Source organism: Monosiga brevicollis, genomic scaffold (genome assembly GCF_000002865.3).
Source record: "Monosiga brevicollis MX1 MONBRscaffold_3 genomic scaffold, whole genome shotgun sequence".
NCBI classification, from domain to species: Eukaryota; class Choanoflagellata; order Craspedida; family Salpingoecidae; genus Monosiga; species Monosiga brevicollis.
This window is the reverse complement of record NW_001865040.1, coordinates 833,954-857,189: the sequence shown is the minus strand read 5'-3', so window position 1 is coordinate 857,189 and position 23,236 is coordinate 833,954. Positions and strand designations below refer to the sequence as shown.

Below are 23,236 nucleotides of genomic sequence, written 5' to 3'. Positions count from 1 at the left end.
TGCCAACTTGAGTCTTTTATCTGACGTTCTGGTGGAAGCTAACAACCTGCTTTCGGGTGTTTTCTTGCCAGTTCATGTACATGTAGTAGTGTCGTAACTGTGTCGAACCACAACGTATAACGCACACAACGATACACAAGATGTGTGTGTGTGTGTGTGTTGTTGTGGATTGTGCGCACATGCCCAAAACCATCAAACACCTCAACTCGAATGGTTTTGCGTCATTTTCTTCCTGCTTGTGGCCTCTGACACGTCGACGTGCGTGGCAGCTGGAGACGTGGGCCGTAGCCGCCGTCAGCTCGCTGCATTCATTCCCCAAGAACGCTTCTTGTTCAACTGGGTCTTGAGGATCAGTCCAGCGTTGCGGTGCTGCTGGCTTGTCAACCAGCGCCATGACTGCCAAGGAAGTCAAAAACGCTGCTGGTAAGTGGATGTCTAAACCCATTTCATTTCGTTGCTTGCTCGAGTCTTGGCCATCTCGGTGCAACACACACACACATTGGTGTGCGCACACCATCTCCCCCCCCTCTCCCATGGATGGTTCTCCGATCCAACTCGCCAGGCACCCTTGCATGAAGCTATTACACATTGACTTTCTGGCTTGCACCACCTTGCATAGCTCCGTCCCCCCACTTGTTCACAAATGCACCGCCCCGTCTTTCATTTTTTTTTCTTTCGTTGCGATCTCGCGTGTGATCTCAATGCTTTTTGAACCCAATCGTGATGGCCAACGCAGGCGATGATGATGCCGCGCCCAAGAAGGAGGAGAACAAGGTTCCTTTCACGCAGCTCTTCCGCTATGCTGACTCTCTCGTAAGTTTTCCAGGCTTTTCCTACCTCGTTGGTGCTTGTCATTCCCCACTTCCCTCGCGCACTGCATGCATACTGATTGACCGCATGTGGTGCTTTCTCTCATCGTGGCCCGCAGGACTACTTCTTGCTCGTTGTGGGCGCCCTTTCGTCCCTTGCCCATGGTGCTTCTCACCCGTTCTTCATCGTTCTCTTCGGTACGCTTCCAAACTAAACATGCCTGCGGCCACCTTTACCGACCGACCTTTTTTTTGGGGGGGGGAAAAATCACTGCAGTGCTCCTCACTAACTGCTGCTGCTGCTGCTGCTGCTGTCGTTAGGTGACGTGATTGATGATTTCGGCCCGGACAGCGCAAGCTTTGTGGATGCCATTAACGACACGGTCATCAAGATGCTTTACGTGGCGGCCGTCGTCTTTGTCGTCTCGTACCTGCAAGTCGCCTGTTTCTCCTTTATTGCTCAGCGTCAAGCCCTTCGCATCCGTCGTCGCTTTTTCCGGGCTTTGCTCTCCCAGGACATGACCTGGTTTGATCAGCAAAACTCGGGCTCCCTCGCCGTCATCATCTCCCAAGACGTGCCCAAGATTCAAGAAGCCATGGGTGACAAGTTTGGTTCCTTCATTCAGTTTGAGGGCATGTTTCTCGGTGGCTTCATCGTTGGCTTTATCTACTCTTGGAAACTTGCCCTCGTGGTCTTCTCAATGGTGCCGCTTATTGGTGCCGGCGGTGCTGTGATGAGTAAGTACATTGGCGACGCTCAAGGCGGTGGCAACAAGTTTTACGGCCGCGCCGGTGCCATTGCCGACGAGGTCATTCGCATGATTCGCACCGTTATTGCCTTTGACACCCAAGACCACGAATGTGAACGCTACGAGAAGTCTCTTGAAGATGCCGAGCGCTCGGGCCGCACGGCCGGTCTTGCCCAGGGCGGCGGTATGGGCTTCACCTTTGGCGTCATCTTCTTGGCCTATGCACTCACCTTTTACTACGGTGGCCAGCTCATCAACGACGGTGAACTCTCTGCGGGTGATGTCATCACCTGTTTCTTCTCCGTCATCATTGGCGCCATGGCCCTGGGCCAGGCTGCCCCCAACATCGCCACTATGGCTGCCGGTCAGGCCGCCGCCTACAAGGTCTTTGATATCATTGAACGCCAGTCTGCCATTGACTCCCTTTCCGATGAAGGCATTGTGCCCACTACCCTCGAAGGTGCCATCGAGTTCAAGGACATTGAGTTTACCTACCCCACGCGACCCGAGGAGCAGATCTTGCGTGGTCTCAACCTCAGCATCAAGCCCCGCGAGACGATTGCTCTTGTCGGCTCGAGCGGCTGCGGCAAGTCGACGACCATGGCCCTCGTTGAACGCTTTTACGACCCCAGCAGCGGCTCCGTTTCCCTAGATGGCATCAACATCAAGGACATCAACGTCCAATGGCTTCGCTCCCAGATTGCCCTCGTTTCCCAGATGCCCGTGCTTTTCCCCACCAGCATCTTCGACAACATTGCTCTTGGCGGTGAAAACGTCACGGAGGAGCAGGTCATTGCTGCAGCCAAAATGGCCAACGCCCACGACTTTATTTCCCGCTTTCCCGATGGCTATGACACCATGGTGGGCGACTCGGGCGCTCAGATGAGCGGTGGCCAGCGCCAACGCATTGTGATTGCCCGTGCTCTTGTGAAGAACCCCAACATTCTGCTGCTCGATGAGGCCACCTCCGCCTTGGACAACGAGAGCGAGGGCAAGGTCAAAGAAGCCCTGGATCGCGCCTCCATGGACCGCACCACCATTGTCATTGCTCACCGTCTCTCGACTGTTTTCACCGCTGATCGCATCGCCGTCGTGCACCAAGGCAAGGTTGTCGAGATTGGTGACCCGCAGTCTCTGCTGGATAAGAAGGGGCGCTTTTACGATATGGTCTTTGATCAGTACGGCCAAGGCATGGAACGCGGTACTACCCTCACCCTCGACGCCCTTCAAGCTGCCATCCCCACTGATAACTCTTTCAAGGGTGCCGCTGGTGATGAAGATGATCTCCCAGTGCGCAAGACCTCCCGTGGTGAAATTGCCCTCGCCGCGGATCTCAAGGAGGACCCGGACAAGGACGATAAGGGGCCTGACGTGGACCGCAGCATGGTTGGTTGGGTCCTGCAGTTGAACCGCCCCGAGTGGAAGTACATTGCCATCGGTGCCTTTGGTGCCTTTATCGAGGGCGCTGTTTGGCCTGCCTATGCCATTTGTCTCTCAGAAGTCATCACGGCCATGCAAAACTCGGATCTTGGCACCATCAACGACTACGCGGCTGGCTTTGTGGGTATTGCTGTTGCCGTCATGGTGTGCGTCTTTTTGAAGTTCTACATGCTTACGCGCTCAGGCGAAGCACTCACCCGCCGTCTCCGTTCCAAGACCTTCCGTGCCATTGTCTCCAACGAGGCCTGGTGGTACGACATGCCTGAGAATGCGCGTGGTATTCTGACTGCGCGCCTGTCCTCCGATGCCTCGGCCGTGCGTGGCGTTCTTGGTGATCGTGTGGGTTTGGCAATGCAAATCTTTGCCACCGTGGTTGGCTGTCTCATCGTTTCTATGATCTATTGCTGGCGCGTCGGTACGTTTGTGTTTGCGTGTGCGCCTGCGCCATGACTGCTTCTGTGGTTGTCTTGTCTTCTCGGGCCTGTCTGCTTGTCTCGAGTCTGCTCACCCGTTGTTAACGCCGATGCTGGTGTCGCGTGCGCGTGTGCGTTTACAGCTCTTGTGGTGCTGGCTGCCTCGCCCATCATCGGCGTCGGTGGTGCCCTGCAATTCAAGCTCATGTCCGGCTTTGCCGACACCAAGGCCTATGAGCGCAGCGGCAAGTTTGCCTCCCAGGCCATCGAGCATGTTCGCGACGTCGCCGCTCTGGGTCGCCTGAATGCCTTTGTGGAAGACTACTTTCGAACTCTGGCTGGACCGACCAAGGCCACCAAGCGCCAGGCACAGGTGCAAGGCCTCACCTTTGGCTTTACTGAGGCCTCCATCTTTGCCGTCTGGGCTCTGACCTTCTGGTGGGGCGCGCAAGTCACCAATGGCAACCACTGCACCTTTAACGAGATGTTCAAGAGCCAGTTTGCCATTCTCTTTATGGGCATCATTGTTGGTCAAGCCTCGTCTCTCGCGCCCGACTTTGGCAAGGCCATGGTGGGTGCCAAGCGCCTTTACACGCTCCTCAAGGATCATGAGGAGCGTCACCCAAAAGAGGAGGCTCGCCCTAGCGCTAAGATTACCGGCCAGATTGAGTTCAAGGACATCAAGTTCAACTACCCCACCCGTCCGGACGCCCGAGTTCTCGATGGCTTTTCCTTGTCTGTCATTCCCGGGCAGACCGTGGCTTTGGTAGGCCCCTCTGGCTGCGGCAAGTCTACAGTAATCGCCTTGACTGAGCAGTTTTACCGCCCCGACAGCGGTACCATCACCCTTGACGGCAAGAACATTCAGGACATTGATCCCAAGTGTGTGCGTGAGCACTTTGCCCTGGTTGCACAGCAGCCCGAGCTCTTTGCTCTGACCATCGCCGAGAACATTGCTTATGGTCTTGATCACACCCCCTCTCAAGAGTATGTTCGATTTCCGTGTTTGCTCTTTTTCAACGCCTCTTTGATTATTGTTTGGTGATATCTTTCCCATTTAGCCCCTCCCATGTTTTACCGTCATCTTGCAAGCACGCCCTGATGCTGTTGGTGGTTCTCCGTGGTCTTGTCTTTGCGCAGGGATATTGAGAGGGCTGCCAAAGCTGCCAATGCCCATGATTTTATTACTGATTTTGAGGACGGCTACAACACCATGGTGGGCGACAAGGGTGCCCAGCTCTCTGGTGGCCAGGTACGGGCTCTGTACTCTTGTGACATCTCATTCCACTGTGGACCGTTTGGGCATGACTTTGACTCACCAGATGTGTGTACGCGTGTCGTCGTCCTACTTGCAGCGCCAACGCATTGCCATTGCTCGTGCTTTGATCCGACAAGATAACATCAAAATCTTGCTCTTGGATGAGGCTAGTGCCGCCCTCGACACCCACAGCGAGCAGCTTGTGCACGAAGCCCTCGAAGGCGCTCGCAAGGGTCGTACTACACTCGTGGTTGCTCATCGGTGCGTATCCCGGTGACTCGTTGGAGGCTTTGTGGCTGTGGTCGCTTGTACCCCACATATGTTTGCGCGCTTGATCTCACTTCTGGTCGCCTTCTTCTGGTGCCTTCTTGGCCGTGCTCGCACACAACAGCCTTAGCACCATTCAGAACGCAGATCTGATTGCCGTTTTGAACCAGGGCAAGGTGGCTGAACTGGTACGCCGACCGCAGGGCTTGACCATGCTTCCTGCCACCTACTCCTCAATCGCAGTTTGAATCTTGTGGCCCTCTCTCAACGTTTTTGCCTCCCCTCGGCAGGGCTCGCACGAGGAGTTGATGAAGCAGGGTGGTCTCTATGCCGAGCTCGTCAATTCTCAACAGTTTGTGTCCACTGACGAGAACGAAAACGGTGGCAACTCGAATCCTCCAGGTATGCTGCTCTGCTGCACCTCGACTCAAGGTCGAACACCCACGTTCTGAGGGCACTACCCATGCATGCATTGCCCTCATACTCTTGCGCGCGCGTGTGGTTTTGCAGCCTACACTGAAGTGACGGATGATTTGACGGTGGTGGATTTGAGCTCTCAAGTCCCGGGCGAGGTGGAGCGCCGTGGCAGGTGAGCTGACTGACCTGGGGGAGCTGCTGCAGGCAGAGCCGTTGAGAGCTATTGAGAGCTGGCAGCATGTGCAGGGCAGCAACGGTGGCCAATCGGCTGACTGGCCTTGAGACATTGACGCGATCGGCGTGGTGCCGGTTTCAAATGTGTCTGTCTGTCTCCGTGTGTGTTGTGTGCGTCTCCAACCCAATCAAACATCTTTTCTCATGTCGGCATTCGTATGTTTTTTTTCTGCTTCTTGCGTCTTTCGCTTCCTGCAGCAAGGAGTCTGTTGTCTAAAGAACCACACTGACCTTTAGAGACCCACCTAAAGGCCCAACTTTACAGGCTATGTTGTATGAGTTTGAATGAACGATTTCGCTTCGTTCTTTTTTTCTTTTCGGTTCTTGTTTTCTCTTTTTTTGCGTTTCTCGTGCTGAACATACTTGATTGCTTGTTGTTGCTGCTCGGACCGGCTTTTATATCTCTGAGCGACCGAGTTGATGAAATATCTCACTCTCTCTGATTCGTCTTTCTGTGCGCGCTGCGCGCTTCACACTCCACAAGCATACTAATAATACCATTGTTATCGTTAGTGGTTAGTGGGTGACCAACGGTTGATTTTGTCAAAAGGGGAAGGGCAGCCATTTAACGACAATGCAGCCATGCGACCGGCGCTGTTTGAATCAATTGCTTGATCTATCTATGCCAGGCTTTATGGCAAGGCCTTGGCCTTGTCAAACGTTGTATTTAACCATCAACTCTTGCTGGAGAATGTGCAGGCAGTAAGTAGCACCAAGTGAGTAAGCATATCGTCAAAGCAGCAACACGACCAGCACCCGAAACGCACCCGCAGCTCTGGAAAGTGAGCAAAGAAGCGCTCCCACTCCCCACCGGCCGCTGTCTTGAAGTGGGCCAAAAGCTGCCAAACACCCATTCATGATGAAAGCAAAGGGAATGGAATGAGACGACCATGAGACGAGGGACTCGCAGTCTGGGCCGATGGCTTGGCTTACCCGCGCAAAGAGCTCGGCCAGCTTGGGGGAGGGTTGTTGAAACTTGCTGATTGCGTCGCACAACAGCATAAAGCGCTAATGGTTACCATTAATCAAGATGAGATGACCACGACAGGACCATACAACAGGCACACGCCAATCAGCCACAGCTACAAAGCCATTGCCCTGTTGGGGGTGCGCGCTCCTCACCGGTAAAGCACCGTGGGCATTGGCTAACACTGCAAGGCAAATGCCCTCGAAGGAAGAGTCCTTCTCGTCATTGTCATCCACTAAGCGCAAGGCTCGACACCTGGTTGCAATCAAGGGGAACCAACACGTTGGAACAACCCACATTCAGCTGCGGCTGCGATATTTATAGCAAAGCGAAGGAGGCAAGACCGCTGTATCGTACCAGCGCTCGAGCAGGTTGGGCAAGTGTTGTGCAACCTTCAAGGTGCAGCCCAAGCCAAGGCGACCAATAGTAATGGCTGCCAATCAGACAAAAACATGATGGCGTGAGGATTGCGATGGCAGAGCCTGGCATCAAACATGTTGCATCTCGCTCAGTGTGGAGTTGGGAACAAAGGGAACAAAGCAATGATACTTACCAGCGTTCTCAGTCAACGTATTCAGCTCGCTTGTGTTGAGAATGTGGATGATGGGCTCAAGAAGATCATCCACATACTTGTTCATATTTTCACCTGAAAAAAATACCCAGGCATCAATACACTAGCACCAGATTGACGTTGCAAGAGCTTGAATGCAGGAAACGTACCGAGATGCAAGGCAATTTCACCCGTGGCCCAAATGGCGTTATTGCACACGGGCGGTTCTTCCATCGTTAAGTTGACTGAAATGAAAAGCATGACCGTGTCTGCATCACAACGCCATACCACCGCAGGCAAAAGTGAGCGCACCCAAATACCAAGTCGCGATCCCCTCAAGCAAATGTGAATGTGTTCCAACATACCAAGGTGAGGCAGCACGACGCCGAACAACGCCTTGGAAAGGTCGCCAAGCACAGCGAACGCGCTTTGTCGCATCTCGGCCAGCTCATCCTAATTTTAGGATACAGGTCACGTTCAGCATCAAACTTTTTTTTTTTTTTTTTTTTTTTTTTTTTTTTTTTTTTTTTTTTTTTTTTTTTTTTAAAAAAAAGGAGGCGAACCACTTTCAGGCTCAGCAGAGGCAAACTGACCTGCAAGCCATACAGCAACAGCTCCATCAAGTCTGCACTGATAAATGGCTCCATGTCACCTTGCAGGCTCTCCACCATGGCTGAGCGCACCCCAAGGTCAGATTGTGAAAAATAAAAAGTTTTTCACCAGATATGAAGGCGTGTGCCCGACAAGTGCAAGAGATCAGTATCTTCGACTGGCACCAGGTTGGTACATACAGGAGATGAGATCGAGGGCACCAACGATCATGTCATCATCGGGATCCTCCGTGTCTTGCCCTTCCTGATGTGCCTGTTCGACCCAGAGGCCCGGGCCGTCGCAGCGGGATGAGGACATCCGTATGAGAAAGGTCATGGCGCAGACATTCGCCACACACGGCTACCACTTGACTCGCATCGCAAGAAAAGTGAGAAGATAGAGTCTGATCACGTACGACGCTACGAGCAATGTTGACCCGAAGGACATTGACAGCCATAGCATATGTCATCTCAGCATAGGGTAAATACTCCGTCTCAACGGCACCAAGAATGACTGAGAGGCATTCGGTGATGTGAAAGGCATCGAGGCAGTGGTCATCCATGGCCTGCCACTGGTTTAGCAGGCGTGGAACCAGCTCGTTGACATAGCGCTGCAAGCCACAAGATTTACTGATGAGTTAAACCACAGGACCTGCGTCCCACACTTCCAGAATGGCAAAGCACCGTACATACCGCCTCTGCAAGCGCCCCGCCCACGGCATCAGCCATCGTGCTGATGCAGTCATAGAGGTGCAGGCGATTTCGACGCTACAATGGAAGCGCAGGAGCAAGTAAGGTCAAGGAAGGAAGAAGGAGCGGGCACCAACATGAGCGACACGAGCAAAAGGTGCTCGAGACACAAACCTTGAAGTGATCGAGGGCGTAGCAGTACGTGCGCAGCAGGTTCTCAGTAAAGGGCTCCAATCGGTTGCTGGCAATTTCTTGAATGTGGCACAATGCCGTGCAGGCGGTCTCTTGGACCTTCTTGTTACGGTCAACCAGCCGGGCAGTCAGGGCACCCAGAGTGGCCTCGAGCATGGCAGGTGTTTTGCAGATGTATTCGGCATAACGCCGAAAGCACCAGCAGGTGATGCTGCGAACCAAGTGCTGCATTTGTTTTTCCACCATCAGGTGGCAACCGTAACATGAGGAGACCAAGAAGCTGTGTTCATTTGGTGCTATGTGCACTCACATGGCAGGCAAACAGACATGCGTTGAAGCTCTTACTTGTTCGTGTTCGAAGAAGCCAGCAATGAAGGGCAAAATTTCTGGCAAGTAAGTTTCCATCTCGTCTTTGCAGCCTGCGCAATCGGAGCGCCCCAATAGAGACGAGATGACAAGGAGATGAGTCAGTGAATGCAAACCCTCAACTAAGCCAAACCATGGCAGCCAAACTATGGCGCACCGTCAGCAATGGCACCAAGCGCAAGCATGCAAGCTTCCTGTGCAAGCCAGACATTCGATTCGAACATCTGCTTGAGGAGCGGCATTAAAACGGGCAGCAAGCCTGTGTGATACTTGACGGCGAAGGAATCGAGAGTCATTGCGGCACATTTGCCTATCGACCAGCCACAACACGCAAAGATATGAGCACGCACGTTTCTTGAGACGGACGAATCATGCTGGCAGCTCCAAAAACATTAGGCAAATCAATCGATCACACTTACGAATGCTCCACTCGTCAGCACCATCCTCATCGTCATAGTCGTCATCATCATCTTCGTCATCCTCATCCTCGTCGCCGCCCTCGCCGTCGTGGCCCACAGCGCCCTCTTGCCCATCGCCATCATCACGGCGGGTGCGCCGCTCACCATGCACCGCAGCCTTGTGAGTAGCTGGGCGGACGTCCTAAACGGCCGATCCAACAGGGCGTGGCGCAGAAGTGAGTAAAACAAGATGAGTTTTTGGCTGCTTGGTTCTTTGGAATTCTCAATCCCATTGCAATATTTCCGTCAGCATGAGCATCCTGCATGTATGTTTTCACACACACACACACACACACACACACACACACACACACACACACACACACACACACACACACACACACACACACACACACACACACACACACACACACACACACACACAAAGCACAATTTACCAACCTCATCCCGATCCTCTTCATCAGCATCGTCATCAGCCTGCGGGCGCAAAACAAAGGCAATGGAATAGAGGGACGCAAGTGGCTTGCGTGAGCAGCAGCGCTCGCATAGGGGAATTGATGGGCAGGATCGAGATGGTGTTGCTTTGCAAACGCATAAAGGTACATACACTCATGGTGGCGAGCTCGAATTCACTCCACTGCATACGGTCCAAAAGCAATGGCAAGAGCTGGGGCATGATGGGGTCAAGCACCTGAGAGCTGAATGGTTTGTCAGCCATCACCATCCAAAACTCGCAAGCCTCGAGGGCTACGCCCTCGTCCTCACTGCGCGTGCAATCCAGCATATACTGTTCGTAACAAGCCATGCAGAAGATGGTGGAAGATTCGTCAATGCCAGCTTTATCGCGCAGCGCAGTGGCAAAGGATACCACGGCGAGATCATCACCGGCATTATCACCATCAAGCCGCAATAAAAGGCGCGCCATATGTACCTGCGTGATATTTCCCAACTCTGGTTCAAGAAAGGGAACAGCTTGCTCAAACTTGGATTCAACGATGCTGACCATGGCCTGCAAGGGAAGCGCCACGAGTCGAGAATCGGATTCTGAATATCTAACAAGCTCATGGGCGTTTGGGCCGACCAAGAACAAGGCACCAGTGCAAAGAGCTGGCCAAAGCGCCTGGATAGAACGAACCGTGCACACGTGCATGCGAACGACGGGGTTTGTATCGGGTGCAAGCGCAAAAACGCCCTGTCATCACAACACGGCAAGCCGACGACCAATGGCGCGTGTGAGGTATTGATCGCAAGGCAGTAGACCATGCGTGCGCAAGCACGCACATGAACACACACACACACACACACACACACACACACACACACACACACACACACACACACACACACACACACACACACACACACACACACACACACACACACACACCACACACACACCACACACACACACACCTGAAGGTAGCTCTGAAAATTGGCATTAAAGCCAGGTGTTTCAAAGGATACAAACACGTTGCTGCACTGCAATGCCTTGGAACTGTGTGTACCACCGCACGAGGGGTGGAGTGAGGTGCGCGAAAGAGTCCGGGACGAGTGATCAATGCTGTATTGTGCCTGCATGAGGCAGGGCGCACCGAATGGAAGGGTCTTCATGGCGAAAAAGCAGCACAACTGTCTTCATAATGAGGTCCACGAGTCGACCAGCTTCATATTCGCAGAGCCATGGTGCGTCGTCCTCACAGATGAACGTCAAAGCCGTCAGCGTACCCTGCACGCGGCATTCGCACACCAAGATCAAAAACAAGTGCTGACCAAGCTTTGCATGCACCGCATTATTCCCCAGTGTCCACTCCAGACTGAATTGGAGTACAGCACAGCGTTCAGCCGGCATGCAGCCGTGAGCAGCGAGCAGCCAGAAACTGCTGTGCTTTCGAAGCTCACCTCAAGCCCGTTCGGATCGCTGTTCTGCATGAGGTGGAGAAGGGTGGGAATGGCTTCGGGCCAATGCTTAAGACCAAGCCGGACCACAAGGGTACTGACGAGCGTGGCGGCCACCTTACGGACCAGCTGACTCGGGTCAGCTAGTGCGCGGACGGCCTCATTTTTGAGATATTGCACAATGGGAAACGAGAGTTTGTCAATGTTCCATCGGACATTGTTCTTGAGAAGGATGGCGGCCATCGAACGTGTATTGGGCCCTACATGAAAGGGGTCAGCATCGACAAGACTGGACAACTCAAGCAATGGGGATGGCAAAGGGCACTGGAGTGATTCGGGGCGGGCTGCGAACCAACGCACCGACGGACACTTCATTGACCAGAATGTGGCAGAGATAAATGTTCACTTCTGGGCGCTCATTGAGCTGCTTGAGCATCTGTGTATGAAACAACACCGTGGCAGACTTGCTCGTCATGCTTCGAAGGTATCGAGGACCAAGGATGACCAGGCAGACTGGGAAGGCTTAAAGACCAAAGGTACGCTGACCTCTTGGGATGCTGCCATCTCCTGGCTGTTGGTACTCTGGCATTGAACGAGCACCTGCAGCACTTGCTGCACAAACCCCTGATCCGGTACAAAGCCCTGGTCGGCCATGATGGCGGCGACGACAGTGCCAATAAGATCGGAGCACTAGCTTGTCTGGAAAAAAGGGCAAGCAGGGTCGTGAGGCTGGAGACGGCTGTCATGTTCTCGATATCTCGGCAAGCACTCACCGAAAACACAAGGAGGGGTAAGGCGGGGGGACACTCGAGCCGCCCGGCGTGGTGTTGAACTAAGGCTCTGCGGTCAGGTAGAGCTTTGCGCGCGGTCGCAGCAATACACAGGCAAACCCGAGCTTCACTGCCCAATTCGGGGAGAAGCAACGACAAGTGGGTCTGAGATTGTCAGCTCGTGGCAGCCAACATGACCTCGGGTGCTGTGCGTACAACCCAGCGAGGCACGATGAATGTGCAGCAGAAGCACAAGTGAAAGAGCGCACAAGCGAGTGTGTGACAAGCAGCGGGGAGAGGAAGGAGATGCGTGAGTGGTGGGGCTAGCAGCAGCAGATAACGCAGCGGTTGTCATGACGCTGACCCTGTGACGGTTGCGGCCTCGCCCTCTTTGCTCTCTGCCCGCCTTTCCCCTTTTCCCTGAGACAGCAAACCAATGACCCCTCACACACCCACACACACTCACACACCCTATGCGCATGAAACAGGAAGCAAATCAACCGACCAGAATATCGTGATGGCCGTCCGGTCACTGCTGAAGACAGGGTCGAATCCGCCGTGCCTGGCTCTGCTCAAACGTTCAGAGCCCGTTTGTGTGAAATTAGGAACCACAAGACAACCTCTCTCTCTAGCTTATTTTCTTCCTCATCCCTCATTCTCTCTCCTAAAAAACATGTGAAAACAACAACAAAATACAACAACGAGATGCAACTCCCCCTCACAGGTGTCGGAACGGGTCTGCACCAGCCACAATGTCATTTGGTCACCGGCCAACTTGCTACCACACGTCATCATCGTTGGCTGGTTTTGTCGACAAATCCAGTGGCTAAGCTTTGGCTTGAAAGCGGGCAAGGAAAACGCGTATCGTTCAAGGTGGAAAAACCAGTGGCTTTCAATACAGGTTGACCAGAAACAGGCAGCTAAGGAAAACCAGACACAGAATCACCGTTCGGCAGCGCCAATAGCTGCGCGCCAGTACCGGACCAGATTAGCCCCCGCACCTCGATTCCGGGGCGACTCGGTTTTGTACAAAAGGGCATATTCGCGCCATACATGGTCGCGAGCTTCCACGGCCCTTTTCTTTGGATAGCACACCACAACTTGATACCTGTTTCCTTTTTTTTTTTTTTCCTTACTCTTCTTTTTTCCTTCATTCACTTTCTGCTTGGCCGTGTGTGTGGTGCGTTCTGTCGACGTGTACGAGACGGGTCTGGTCCTTGCCTTGCACCTCAGACTGGGTGTTCCGGGGAGGGGAGGGTTGAATGAAATCCTGACACGCTGCAGTTGGTCTTGATCCCAGGCAACCCGATACGCTGCGTCATTTCTCACTGGCGCTTGGGCCTTTGGATAGACGCTTGCCGGCTGCCAGAAGTTTGTTAGACATTCCTGGCGCACTTGCGCCAACAGCCGTCCCCTGGCCTCGCCCCCATCTATATCCCTTGCGCTGTCAGGGTCCAAACACTGAATCAACGCGGCTGCTGTGCGGCGTTTTCCACCGCTGCCATGCTGACCAAATTTGAATCCAAGTCGGCGCGCGTCAAGGGTACGTGATCTAGCTTTCTTCTTGACCGGGGATGAGAGTGGCCAGAGCGCGACCCAGTTGGAGTATCCCACTCGGCATCAAGGCACCGCTCTTGCATGGTCTTGTCGGTGACCACTCTTGTCTATTGGTCTGCCTTTCATCGCTAAAATACCGCGCTGCTCGGTGCTCTGCATGATGGTCTGCAGGCGTCGCGTTTCATCCCAAACGCCCCTGGGTGCTGGCCAGCTTGCACAATGGTGTGGTTCAGTTGTACGACTACCGCATGGGCACGCTCATTGACAAGTTTGATGAGCACGATGGCCCCGTGCGCGGTATCGACTTCCATCCCTCGCAACCCCTCTTTGTTTCCGGCGGTGATGACTACAAGATCAAGGTCAGCCTTGTTCCCTTTTCGTGTGACCTTGCGCACTGGTTTGCCATTCAACTCACTCACAATGCCTTGATCACCCATTGATTTCCCTGTTCTGTGCGAATGCGACTTTTCAATGCCGACTCTCATTTTTTTTAATTCTTCCTTCAAATATCGCTGCTTGTTGGGTGGATTACAGCTGTGGAACTACAAGACACGCCGTTGCCTCTTCACTCTGCTCGGCCATCTCGACTATATTCGCACGACTTTCTTCCACAAGGAGAATCCATGGATCATCTCCGCCTCGGATGATCAGACCATCCGCATCTGGAACTGGCAGGGCCGCTCCTGCATTTGCGTGCTGACGGGTCACAACCACTACGTCATGTGCGCCAACTTCCACCCCACCGATGATTTGGTCGTCTCTGCTTCGCTGGATCAAAATGTGCGTGTTTGGGACATTTCCGGGCTTCGCAAGAAGAACATGGCCCCTGGTGGACTGGCGCTTGGTCCTGGCCGCGATAAAGATGGCGATCTCTTTGGCTCGGCAGATGCCACCGTCAAGCATGTTCTTGAGGGCCATGACCGCGGCGTCAACTGGGCTGCCTTCCACCCGACCATGCCCCTGATCGTGTCAGCTGCTGATGATCGCACAGTCAAGCTTTGGCGCATGAATGACTCCAAGGCTTGGGAAGTGGATACCTGCCGTGGCCACTTCAACAACGTGTCGTGCGCCATCTTCCACCCACGCCAAGAGGTCATCCTCAGTAACGCGGAAGACCGCTCGATTCGCGTGTGGGATATGCAGCGTCGTGCCGCCGTACAAACCTTCCGCCGTGAACACGACCGCTTCTGGGTGATTGCGGCGCATCCGGAGCTCAACCTCTTTGCTGCTGGTCACGATAGCGGCCTCGTTGTTTTCAAGCTTGAGCGCGAGCGCCCCGCATACGCGATCCACGGCAACAAACTGCTGTACGTCAAGGATCGCCAGATTCGCACTTACGAGTTTGGCAGCTCTAAAGACGTTCCAGCCATGACGATTCGTAAGCATGGTACCGGCGCGCCCCAGAACGGCATCCATACCATGTCCTTCAACCCAGCCGAGAACGCCGTCCTGGTCACCGCCCAGACGGATGGTGGCGTTTACGAGCTCTACAACCTGCCCAAGGATGGCTCGGGCGAAGACACAAGCAGTGAAGGCAAACGTGGCGCCGGTATGTTGTATAGCTAGCGAGAATGCCCTGTGCTCTCTGATACGGTTGAACCCCTACTCCGTCCCAACTTTGGTGACTCATCTGACTGCACTTTTTTATGCTTTTGCCTGTTCCTGTAAACCCGTGTTTGCGTCCTCTCCATTTTTTTTTTTTTTTTTTTTTTTTTTGTTTTCCCCTCGTGCAGGCAAGTATGCCACCTGGGTGGCGCGCAACCGTTTTGCGGTGCTCGACAAGTACAACACGGTCCTCATCAAGAGCTTGAGCAACGAGACAACCAAGAAAATCACCCCACCCTCCGCAACAGAAGCCCTCTTCTACGCCGGTACTGGCAACCTCCTGCTCGGTGCAGCCGACTCGGTGACGCTCTTTGATGTGCAGCAACGCCGCGCCTTGGCTACTCTGACGGTGGCCAAAGTGAAGTACGCCATCTGGAACAAGGACAACACCCGTGTGGCGCTTCTGGGCAAACACATGATCACCATCTGCGACCGCAAGCTCAAGCAATTGGCCAGCATTCATGAGACCATTCGCGTCAAGAGTGCTGCCTGGGACGAGAGTGGCGTTCTCATTTACACGACCCTCAACCACATCAAATATGCCCTCCCCAACGGTGACAGCGGTATCATTCGCACCCTTGATTCCCCCATCTACATCACCAAGGTCAAGGGCAGCAACGTTTACTGCCTGGACCGCGACGTCAAGACGGCCGTGCTGGCCATCGACCCCACCGAATATCAGTTTAAGCTGGCTCTTGTGTCGCGTCAGTACGATCAGGTCCTCTATATGGTGCGCAACGCCAAGTTGCCGGGCCAATCAATCATCGCCTACCTGCAACAAAAAGGCTACCCCGAGGTGGCCCTGCACTTTGTCAAGGACCAACGCACGCGCTTTGGCCTGGCCCTTGAGTGTGGTAACATCCCGGTGGCCTTGGAGGCAGCCAAGGAGCTTGACGATCCGGCCTGCTGGAATCAGCTTGCTGAAGTGGCCCTGGTGCATGGTGAGCACCTTGTGGTCGAGCTGGCTTACCAGCGCACCAAGAATTTTGAGAAGCTCTCTTTCTTGTACCTCATCACTGGCAACCTGGGCAAGCTGCGCAAGCTCATGACCATTGCTGGAGACCGTGGAGACATTAGCGGGCAATTTCAGAGCGCCCTCTTCCTCGGCGATGTGGAAACACGCATCAACATCCTGCAGTACGTCCTCTTGTCTCGCCGTTTCGAATAAAATTCCTGTCGCCTTGCCACGACTTCCATTGCGCTTGCGCGCTCTCTGTCTGCAGCATGCTCTTAGCATTGACCGCCATGCCAACCTCGCACGTTTTTGCTTTGCTCCTTCTGCTCGCATAGGAAAACCAACCAAGGGCCCCTGGCCTACCTGACCGCCGCGACGCATGGCCTGGCCGAGCAAGCCGACGCCATCGCCGCTCAACTCGGCATGGAGGCTGATCAGCTGCCCCCTACCAACCCGGACAGCTGTCTACTTGTACCTCCGGAACCTGTCTCCTCGGAGCAGGGCAACTGGCCCCTGCTGAACATGAGCAAGGGTTTCTTCGACAACCAAAACTCGGGTGCGACCGGCTCTTTTGCTGCGGGTGATGTTGACGACATGCCGGAGGGCGATGCCTGGGGCGAGGATGACCTTGACTTGGACGAGGATGGCGAGGTGATCGCGGCCGAGGCGGCAGACGGCGAGGATGCTGACGCTGGTGCTGGTTGGGGTGAGGACGATGACGACCTTGATCTCGATCTCGACATTGAGCTTGAGGCCGAAACCAGTGCCGGCGATGCCGATACGGGCTACTTTGTGGCACCCACCGCGGGCTCATCGCTGGCGCAGGCCTGGGTCAGTACCAGCAGCGTGATTGCCGACCACGTGGCGGCTGGTGCCTTTGATACGGCGATGCAGGTAAGCTTCTTTCCTCTTGTCGCAGCGATACTGTTCTGTAGCTTTGCTTGATCCACGTGTTTTCTCCATTGGCGCACTTGAGCTGGCTTGGGTTCTACTTTCGAGACAGTGTCTGTTGTATTGTCTGCCTGGCCCTGGCCTCGAATTCTTGACTCGTGCGCAACCGCTGACACGCTGTGCATTGCCATGCAGATTATGCAAAAGCAGCTGGGCATCGTGGTGTTTGCGCCTTTTGAAAAGGCTTTCTTGACCGCGTACGCCCGCGCGCGCGTGGCGGTCCCCGGCACGGCCTCGACGGCACCTTTGCTTCTCCACTCGTTGCGCAACTGGAAGGATGCCACCCCACGCAGTGCGTAGAGCGTGCTGTTGCTGTTGCTGTTGCTGTACTTCCAAGGCATCGTGTTGCTGTTGCATTTTGCCGTTCTCACCTTCTCGCCATCCCTACCCGTGCATCTTGCAGATGCTCTGCCTGCCGTGGGTGTCAAGCTTTCGGCGCTCGCTGAACAACTCCAGGTATGAGTGTGTCCAGTTTTCAAACTTTCCTGTGGCCTGGGCAGGCCTTTTGCCGTAATCCTTCATCGTTTGTGTGTTTCATCTTCATTTTCTGCTTAGGCGGGCTACGCTGCCACGACCAAGGGCAAGTTTGAGGCGGCCATTGATATCATGCGAGATATTCTCCTGAGCATTCCATTGCTTGTGCTGAACACGAAGAGCGAGCAGAGTGAAGCTGAACAGGTTGGTTGCTGCCGCAGCCTTCACCAGGCATCGCGCCATGCCCATGTGTTTAGTGATCCAATTCCTGACGTGTTTTCGTATTTGTTTGTAGCTGGTCGACATTTGTCGCGAATACATCTTGGGCCTTTCCATGGAGTTGGCCCGCCGTGATATTGCAAAGGATCCTTCGCAAGCAGCACGGGCAGCAGAGCTGGCGGCCTACTTTTCGCACTGCAACCTGCAGACAGTGCATTTGATCTTGACGCTCAACACAGCCCAGACCCTGTTCTTCAAGCTGAAAAACTTTAAAACATGCTCGTCGTTTGCTCGCCGCCTGCTTGAGCTAGGCCCCAAGCCTGAGCTTGCCACCAAGGTTCGTCACTCGTGCCCTTGAACGGTGGCCAATGCTGACCTCAACCCGGGCATTGCATTGTTTTTGTTTTTTCCTTGTTGTGGGATGCACTTTGAGGGGCCTTGTCCCTGGGTGCGCGCGCCCTATCGCCTTGCCTTGGTCTTACCGTCCTACCTGGCTTTTTGCCTCGGTTTTTATTTGTTTTTCTCGCGTACAGTCCAAGAAAATTCTGCAGGCCTGCGATAAATCGCCCACGGACGCCGTGGACTTGGACTACGACCAGCACAACCCCTTCAATGTGTGCGGCAAGACCTATAAGCCCATCTACAAGGGCTCTCCCATGGTCAAATGCGCCTATTGCTCGGCCGCGTATGTGCCCAGCTTAGAAGGCCAAGTTTGCACGGTGTGCCGGGTTGGCAAGATTGGTGGCACGAGCATCGGTGGCCTTGCCGCCCTCCGCTTTGGCTAAGCTTTTATTCCTGGCGAAAGCGGGTGTCATGACCTATTGCTTCTGGTTCGTGTGCTCTTACAATCATTTGGTGCTGTGAGGTCTTTCCATCGTACAATTTTTCTTCGCGGGCTGCAGATGTTCGACCTTGTCTCGATGTAGTGTGTGTGTGGTTGTGCGCGTGGCATGCTGAGGCATTATTTTGTGCTCCTTACCCCTGCGGCATCGCGCACCATGCGTCTGTCATTTGCTCAAAGAATCGAAAAGGATGTAAGCACATTTCCTCTTCCTCATCTTCCTCTCTCCTTAAACCTGTTGAGGAAATCTGACATTTCATCCTCGTGGTCTCCTTTTTGTTAACCATCATTTCGCCAACACACCGCGCGTAAACGCCTGACTCTCGTCGCGTCAAACAGCTCGCTCAACGAAAAGCGTCACTCGGCCGCCGGGTGCGTACGCCTTGCCCTAGTGCGGGGTCAACCGCCAACATGGGTCGTCTGCGTCATAAGCGTATGCACAAAAACATTCGCGACAATCACAAAAAGTACATCAAGTCCAAGCGCAAGACCAAAGACGTGGACCAGGTGTGCCCATCAACTCGTGGCGTTGCTGATGATGCTCGGGTTGAACCCGATCGAGTCCAGGAACTCATGACTCGTTTGACTCTGCAAACGATTGCTGATAGATTCATGAGGATTTCAAGCCAGAGGTGCTGGAGAAGCTGATGCAACCCGAGGTGGATGGCGACCTACCCGGCTTGGGCCAGTTTTACTGTGTGCATTGCGCGTACGTTCCTTCGCTGGGCCACACGTTTAATATCATCGTGTGCCCGCTGCCTTGCCTTGTGTTCTCGCCTTTGCTTCTTTCTTCTCTTTCCCTGCCTCTCTCTTTTTGCACCTTGCTCCACATCCACCCGGCACAACGCCAGTATGTCATCGCCAATACTCACATTATCATTTGCATGCGTGTCTTTTTTCCAGGCGCTATTTTGTAAACCAGCTGTCCCTTGCTGGACATTTCAAGAGCAAGGTGCATAAGCGAAGGTGAGATGCCGAATGGAAGTGGCGCGGCAGAATCAGGATCATCAGCGTTAGCTCACGCATCGGCCCGTCGCCTGTGCTCTTGATATCAATATCATAGGGTAAAGCAGCTCTCGGAAACGCCCTACTCTCAAGCCGAGGCCGATGCTGCAGCGGGCCTTGGCACCTACAAGCCACCTCAACGCGTCGAGGTGCCCAATGTTGCCGTGGGTCTTGATACTCAAGTCGAGGCCTCATCGTCGTAATTAGATCGTGCTGAGACTGCGTGTGTTTTGATTGAGACTCCCCGGTGCCCATGATCACCGTCAGCCCAAAGCAGTGCATGTGACTTGCCAAGGGTTGTCCGTCTGGGTTGATGTGTCTTGTTCTGATGATCCGGTCGGATGGCATGCTGTGCTTCTTTGATCTGCCACATGCGAGTGTGTTTGTTTGTTGTGTGCCACACACCTTGCTGGGTTTGAGCGTAAGGGGTGGTGTATTTGTAGAAGTGGACAATTGAAAGCCTTGCAACAACATGATGATGATACCATCTCTTCGGCTTGGTCATTGGGCGCTATATCCTAGAGCTGATGTCCTGCTTTGAATTGACAGTCCAACACAAATTGAGCACGCTTTGCGGCGAACGTCAAGAATCAAAAGGATACAAATGCGCGCGCATGGCGTGCTGAGCCGTTAAGCTACGCTCCAGATGGCACAGTTGGCGTTGACTGCTTGTTATGCAAAAGTACCCTGGTATGTTCACAAAAGCAGAGGGCTTGAGTCGTGATCCAGGCCCCTTTTCAATCCCCATAACAGTGCATACAGGCACACAATCCAAAGCCTTCCCATCTACGAAGACTTTGCGAGCAAGTGTTCATGGAGCAACCTCCAAGTACTATCCGCTGGATGAGTGTGTCTAAGAGCACTGGACCACAAACTACTCTAATACATTGGCTATGGTACGTACCGGATCATCCTCGTAAGCAGGATTGCTCTCGATGCGGTCCATGTCAGTGTACATGGGCTCGGGTTCCTCATAACCTGGGTTGAAGACGCCATTACGCATACTCTGTGGATCAGCATACTCTGGACCAGCCTGATCATGGGCTCCATGCTGATTCTATGGGTGCAAGTGATCAGCCAATTAAACAGATTGGCAGTAGGAAACATGTCATATGAGTGAACAGAACAACCATGAGAAGGTATCGTCACTCCACTACCCACTGAAATTTACCGGATCGAAATAATTGGGCGCTGTGGATGCGCCACCATCCCCAGGTTCAGCATAGAGGCCACCGTTGTGCTGTCGCAAAAAAAGATTGCAGAGGCAACCGTTAGATGCCAATTCTGAGTCTACGACTGATCCGATCAAGGGTAGCTAGTGCGCGGGGCCATCCAGACTCACCGGGTCAAAGTATCGAGGTTGGGCGGCACCCTCGCCCGGGGTTGAGTATAGCGCATTTGACTGCAACGACTAACGTTCATCGGGCACCGGATTAGCAAAAACCACCAGAAGAGGGATGATGGGTGGGGAGCCTGTGCGCGAGTGAGTTTGAGGGTGCAAGTCGCATGCTTTGTAGCCAACACACCTGTGGACCATTCAAATTTTGGCCATAGAGCGCATTGGCTTCAAGGGTGCTCTGACAAAGGTAGTGGGAGAGAGAGAGAGAGAGAGAGAGAGAGAGAGAGAGAGAGAGAGAGAGAGAGAGAGAGAGAGAGAGAGAGAGAGAGAGAGAGAGAGAGAGAGAGAGAGAGAGGGTGAGAAACATCACGCGGCGTCTCAATCGAGGAACGATTGACTCACCTGCTGGTTACTCAAGTTCTGCCCGTAGAGTGCATTGGCCTCCAGTTCTGCCCCATCTTTCAGGTTACTCTATCAGGAGAGCGGAAAAGAAATATAAGTTGGAGGAAATGCTGTCCGAGGCGGGATATGAACCAAAGCTGAGCCTGACTCGTAGCCTTGCCACCAAGGAGGGCGTGAAAGAACACAACAAAAGATGGGAACTTCCGTGTGACTGGCACTTACGCCATACAGAGGGTTATTCTGCATGAAGCCCGAATTGTAATCATGGCGAGATGAAGGATTGCGGGTGCGTTGGCGAAAGTAGACGATGAGGATAATGACAATGATGAGCAGAGCTGCTATAATGCAACCAAGAATCAGACCCAGGTAGGAGCCACCGCCACCGCCACTGGTTGAGCTCTCCGTTCGGCCAGCGGGCGTCGTCGAGCCGGTCTGATGAGGAGTGGTGGTCGCAGACGTGGGGCTCGTGCCGCCGCTTGCTGCACTTCCTCCAGAAGTGCTCTGTGAGGGATTTGATGAGGGTGATGCAGGGGGAATGGATGTAGAGGCCGAGGCCTGAGTCGAGGCCGAAGTCGAGGCCTGAGTCGAGGCCGGAGTCGAGGCCGGGGTCGAGGCCGGGGTCGAGGCCGGGGTCGAGGCCGGGGTCGAGGCCGGGGTCGAGGCCGGGGTCGAGGCCGGGGTCGAGGCCGGGGTCGAGGCCGGGGTCGAGGCCGGGGTCGAGGCCTGGGTAGTCGTTGTGCAGCGCTGCGCTACCTCACATGGTTGCTCAACTGCGGAAAAGATCAAACTTCCAGACTCGGTCAGTACGAGCGCACCCTCACTCGAGAGTTCGAGGGAACGCACTGTAACGGGCTCTTCGACGTATACGTCATGGCTCTGATCCAACTCGACGTGCGCGAGTCCACACGGAACAAGATGGTCAGCATCAAGTATGGATATGTCCTCTGATAATTCATTCCAAATGCATGCATCACTCCAAAGGTTGTTCTCATCCACGCTCAGCGAGTCGGCGAGGCCAAACACGTCTATGCCGATTGAGAGGAGCGAGAACACGTTGAGTTGTTGGACGCTCATGCACACACAACACGCGCACATGATACGCAAACACACACATCATGGCCTGGGTCACAAGCCAAGCATCCATACCAGCAAAAGCAGTGGTCGAGCTGATTGCATCGTCCGCACTCTCGTCCAATGCAACCAGCGTGATGTTGACCGTGACATGCCAGGCTTCTGGCTCAAGATCGACCACCCAAGCGGTGACATCAGGTGGAAAGCTACCCGTGGCAACTTTGTGACCATCGTGCATGACGCTGCCATGCTGAACGCTGAAGTTACCCGTGGGAACCCATTCAATGAGGATCTTGCCGAGGTTTAAGAAGGTAACGGACACGCCTTGAGCAAAACGCGGACAGGCCAAATCACTGGCGACCAGATTGATTGCTCCCGAAGAAGTTAGCTCGAGGACGGCACCCGGACGCAGTTCAAACCCTTTGATGACCAGCTGTACGAAGGATGTAGAAGAGGTAACCAAAGTTGAAGGAGCGCATGACAACCCAGCACAAGGGGAGGGGTGGTAGCACCGTACACAGAATGAGCCAAGATGGGCGAGGTCACAGAGCAAGAGAAGAAAACGAGTATGATTGGACGATGCGATGAATGGGGTGGCAAGTCATGACGAGCTGACCTCGTTATCAAGACTAGCAGTGTAGGTGAAGGTGGAAGAAGCAAAGACGAGATCACTATCTGGGCACAAGCTGGCGGTGTGCCCGTCGGGGGTGGTAATGTTGCCGTTTGCGATTGTGCTGTTGCCTGGGACAAAGATCAGATCATCGATATCTGCAGATCGCGCATGACCAGC

General features: G+C 54.0%; 5 protein-coding genes across 5 annotated transcripts in view; 3 read left to right on the top strand and 2 right to left on the bottom strand.

Annotated features, from left to right (window-relative positions):
• The first annotated feature begins 1,210 nt into the window (after nt 1-1,210).
• MONBRDRAFT_19578 (uncharacterized protein) lies at nt 1,211-6,019 on the top strand. The gene is made up of 6 exons (XM_001743292.1): nt 1,211-3,413; nt 3,555-4,398; nt 4,552-4,663; nt 4,767-4,930; nt 5,061-5,124; nt 5,227-6,019. The coding sequence occupies exons 1-6, from the start codon at nt 1,328-1,330 to the stop codon at nt 5,386-5,388; spliced, it is 3,432 nt and encodes a 1,143-aa protein (XP_001743344.1). The 5' UTR covers nt 1,211-1,327; the 3' UTR covers nt 5,389-6,019.
• Nucleotides 6,020-6,179: 160 nt separating this feature from the next.
• MONBRDRAFT_17564 (uncharacterized protein) lies at nt 6,180-12,697 on the bottom strand. The gene is made up of 27 exons (XM_001742972.1): nt 12,533-12,697; nt 12,031-12,233; nt 11,804-11,956; nt 11,618-11,693; nt 11,261-11,517; nt 10,954-11,087; nt 10,775-10,856; nt 10,497-10,553; nt 10,293-10,370; nt 9,969-10,148; nt 9,803-9,838; nt 9,362-9,542; nt 9,100-9,252; nt 8,922-8,995; nt 8,559-8,801; nt 8,388-8,462; nt 8,111-8,305; nt 7,896-7,968; nt 7,698-7,777; nt 7,470-7,557; nt 7,275-7,373; nt 7,108-7,200; nt 6,912-6,987; nt 6,710-6,809; nt 6,521-6,595; nt 6,355-6,426; nt 6,180-6,271 (listed from the first exon to the last, which is right to left on the bottom strand). Exons 3-27 carry the CDS (start codon nt 11,909-11,911, stop codon nt 6,242-6,244), a joined length of 2,715 nt encoding a protein of 904 aa, XP_001743024.1. The 5' UTR covers nt 11,912-11,956; nt 12,031-12,233; nt 12,533-12,697; the 3' UTR covers nt 6,180-6,241.
• Nucleotides 12,698-13,377: 680 nt separating this feature from the next.
• MONBRDRAFT_17562 (uncharacterized protein) lies at nt 13,378-18,830 on the top strand. The gene is made up of 10 exons (XM_001743291.1): nt 13,378-13,570; nt 13,756-13,943; nt 14,119-15,133; nt 15,318-16,326; nt 16,480-17,038; nt 17,231-17,387; nt 17,499-17,551; nt 17,651-17,773; nt 17,865-18,125; nt 18,322-18,830. The coding sequence occupies exons 1-10, from the start codon at nt 13,531-13,533 to the stop codon at nt 18,571-18,573; spliced, it is 3,657 nt and encodes a 1,218-aa protein (XP_001743343.1). The 5' UTR covers nt 13,378-13,530; the 3' UTR covers nt 18,574-18,830.
• Nucleotides 18,831-19,064: 234 nt separating this feature from the next.
• Nucleotides 19,065-20,008, top strand: MONBRDRAFT_17559 (uncharacterized protein; the record flags this gene model as incomplete). The annotated part of the gene is made up of 4 exons (XM_001743290.1): nt 19,065-19,136; nt 19,238-19,338; nt 19,533-19,595; nt 19,693-20,008. 4 exons carry the CDS (start codon nt 19,065-19,067, stop codon nt 19,835-19,837), a joined length of 381 nt encoding a protein of 126 aa, XP_001743342.1. The 3' UTR covers nt 19,838-20,008.
• Nucleotides 20,009-20,508: 500 nt separating this feature from the next.
• MONBRDRAFT_5713 (uncharacterized protein) overlaps nt 20,509-23,236 on the bottom strand; it is a gene marked incomplete at both ends in the record, with an annotated part of 2,998 nt that continues 270 nt past the window's right edge. Inside the window, 7 exons of the mRNA XM_001742971.1 lie at nt 20,509-20,691; nt 20,806-20,874; nt 21,161-21,211; nt 21,376-21,444; nt 21,598-22,145; nt 22,522-22,879; nt 23,063-23,187. Of these exons, the coding sequence (XP_001743023.1) occupies nt 20,509-20,691; nt 20,806-20,874; nt 21,161-21,211; nt 21,376-21,444; nt 21,598-22,145; nt 22,522-22,879; nt 23,063-23,187 (1,403 nt within the window). The remainder of the gene's footprint in view (nt 20,692-20,805; nt 20,875-21,160; nt 21,212-21,375; nt 21,445-21,597; nt 22,146-22,521; nt 22,880-23,062; nt 23,188-23,236) is intronic.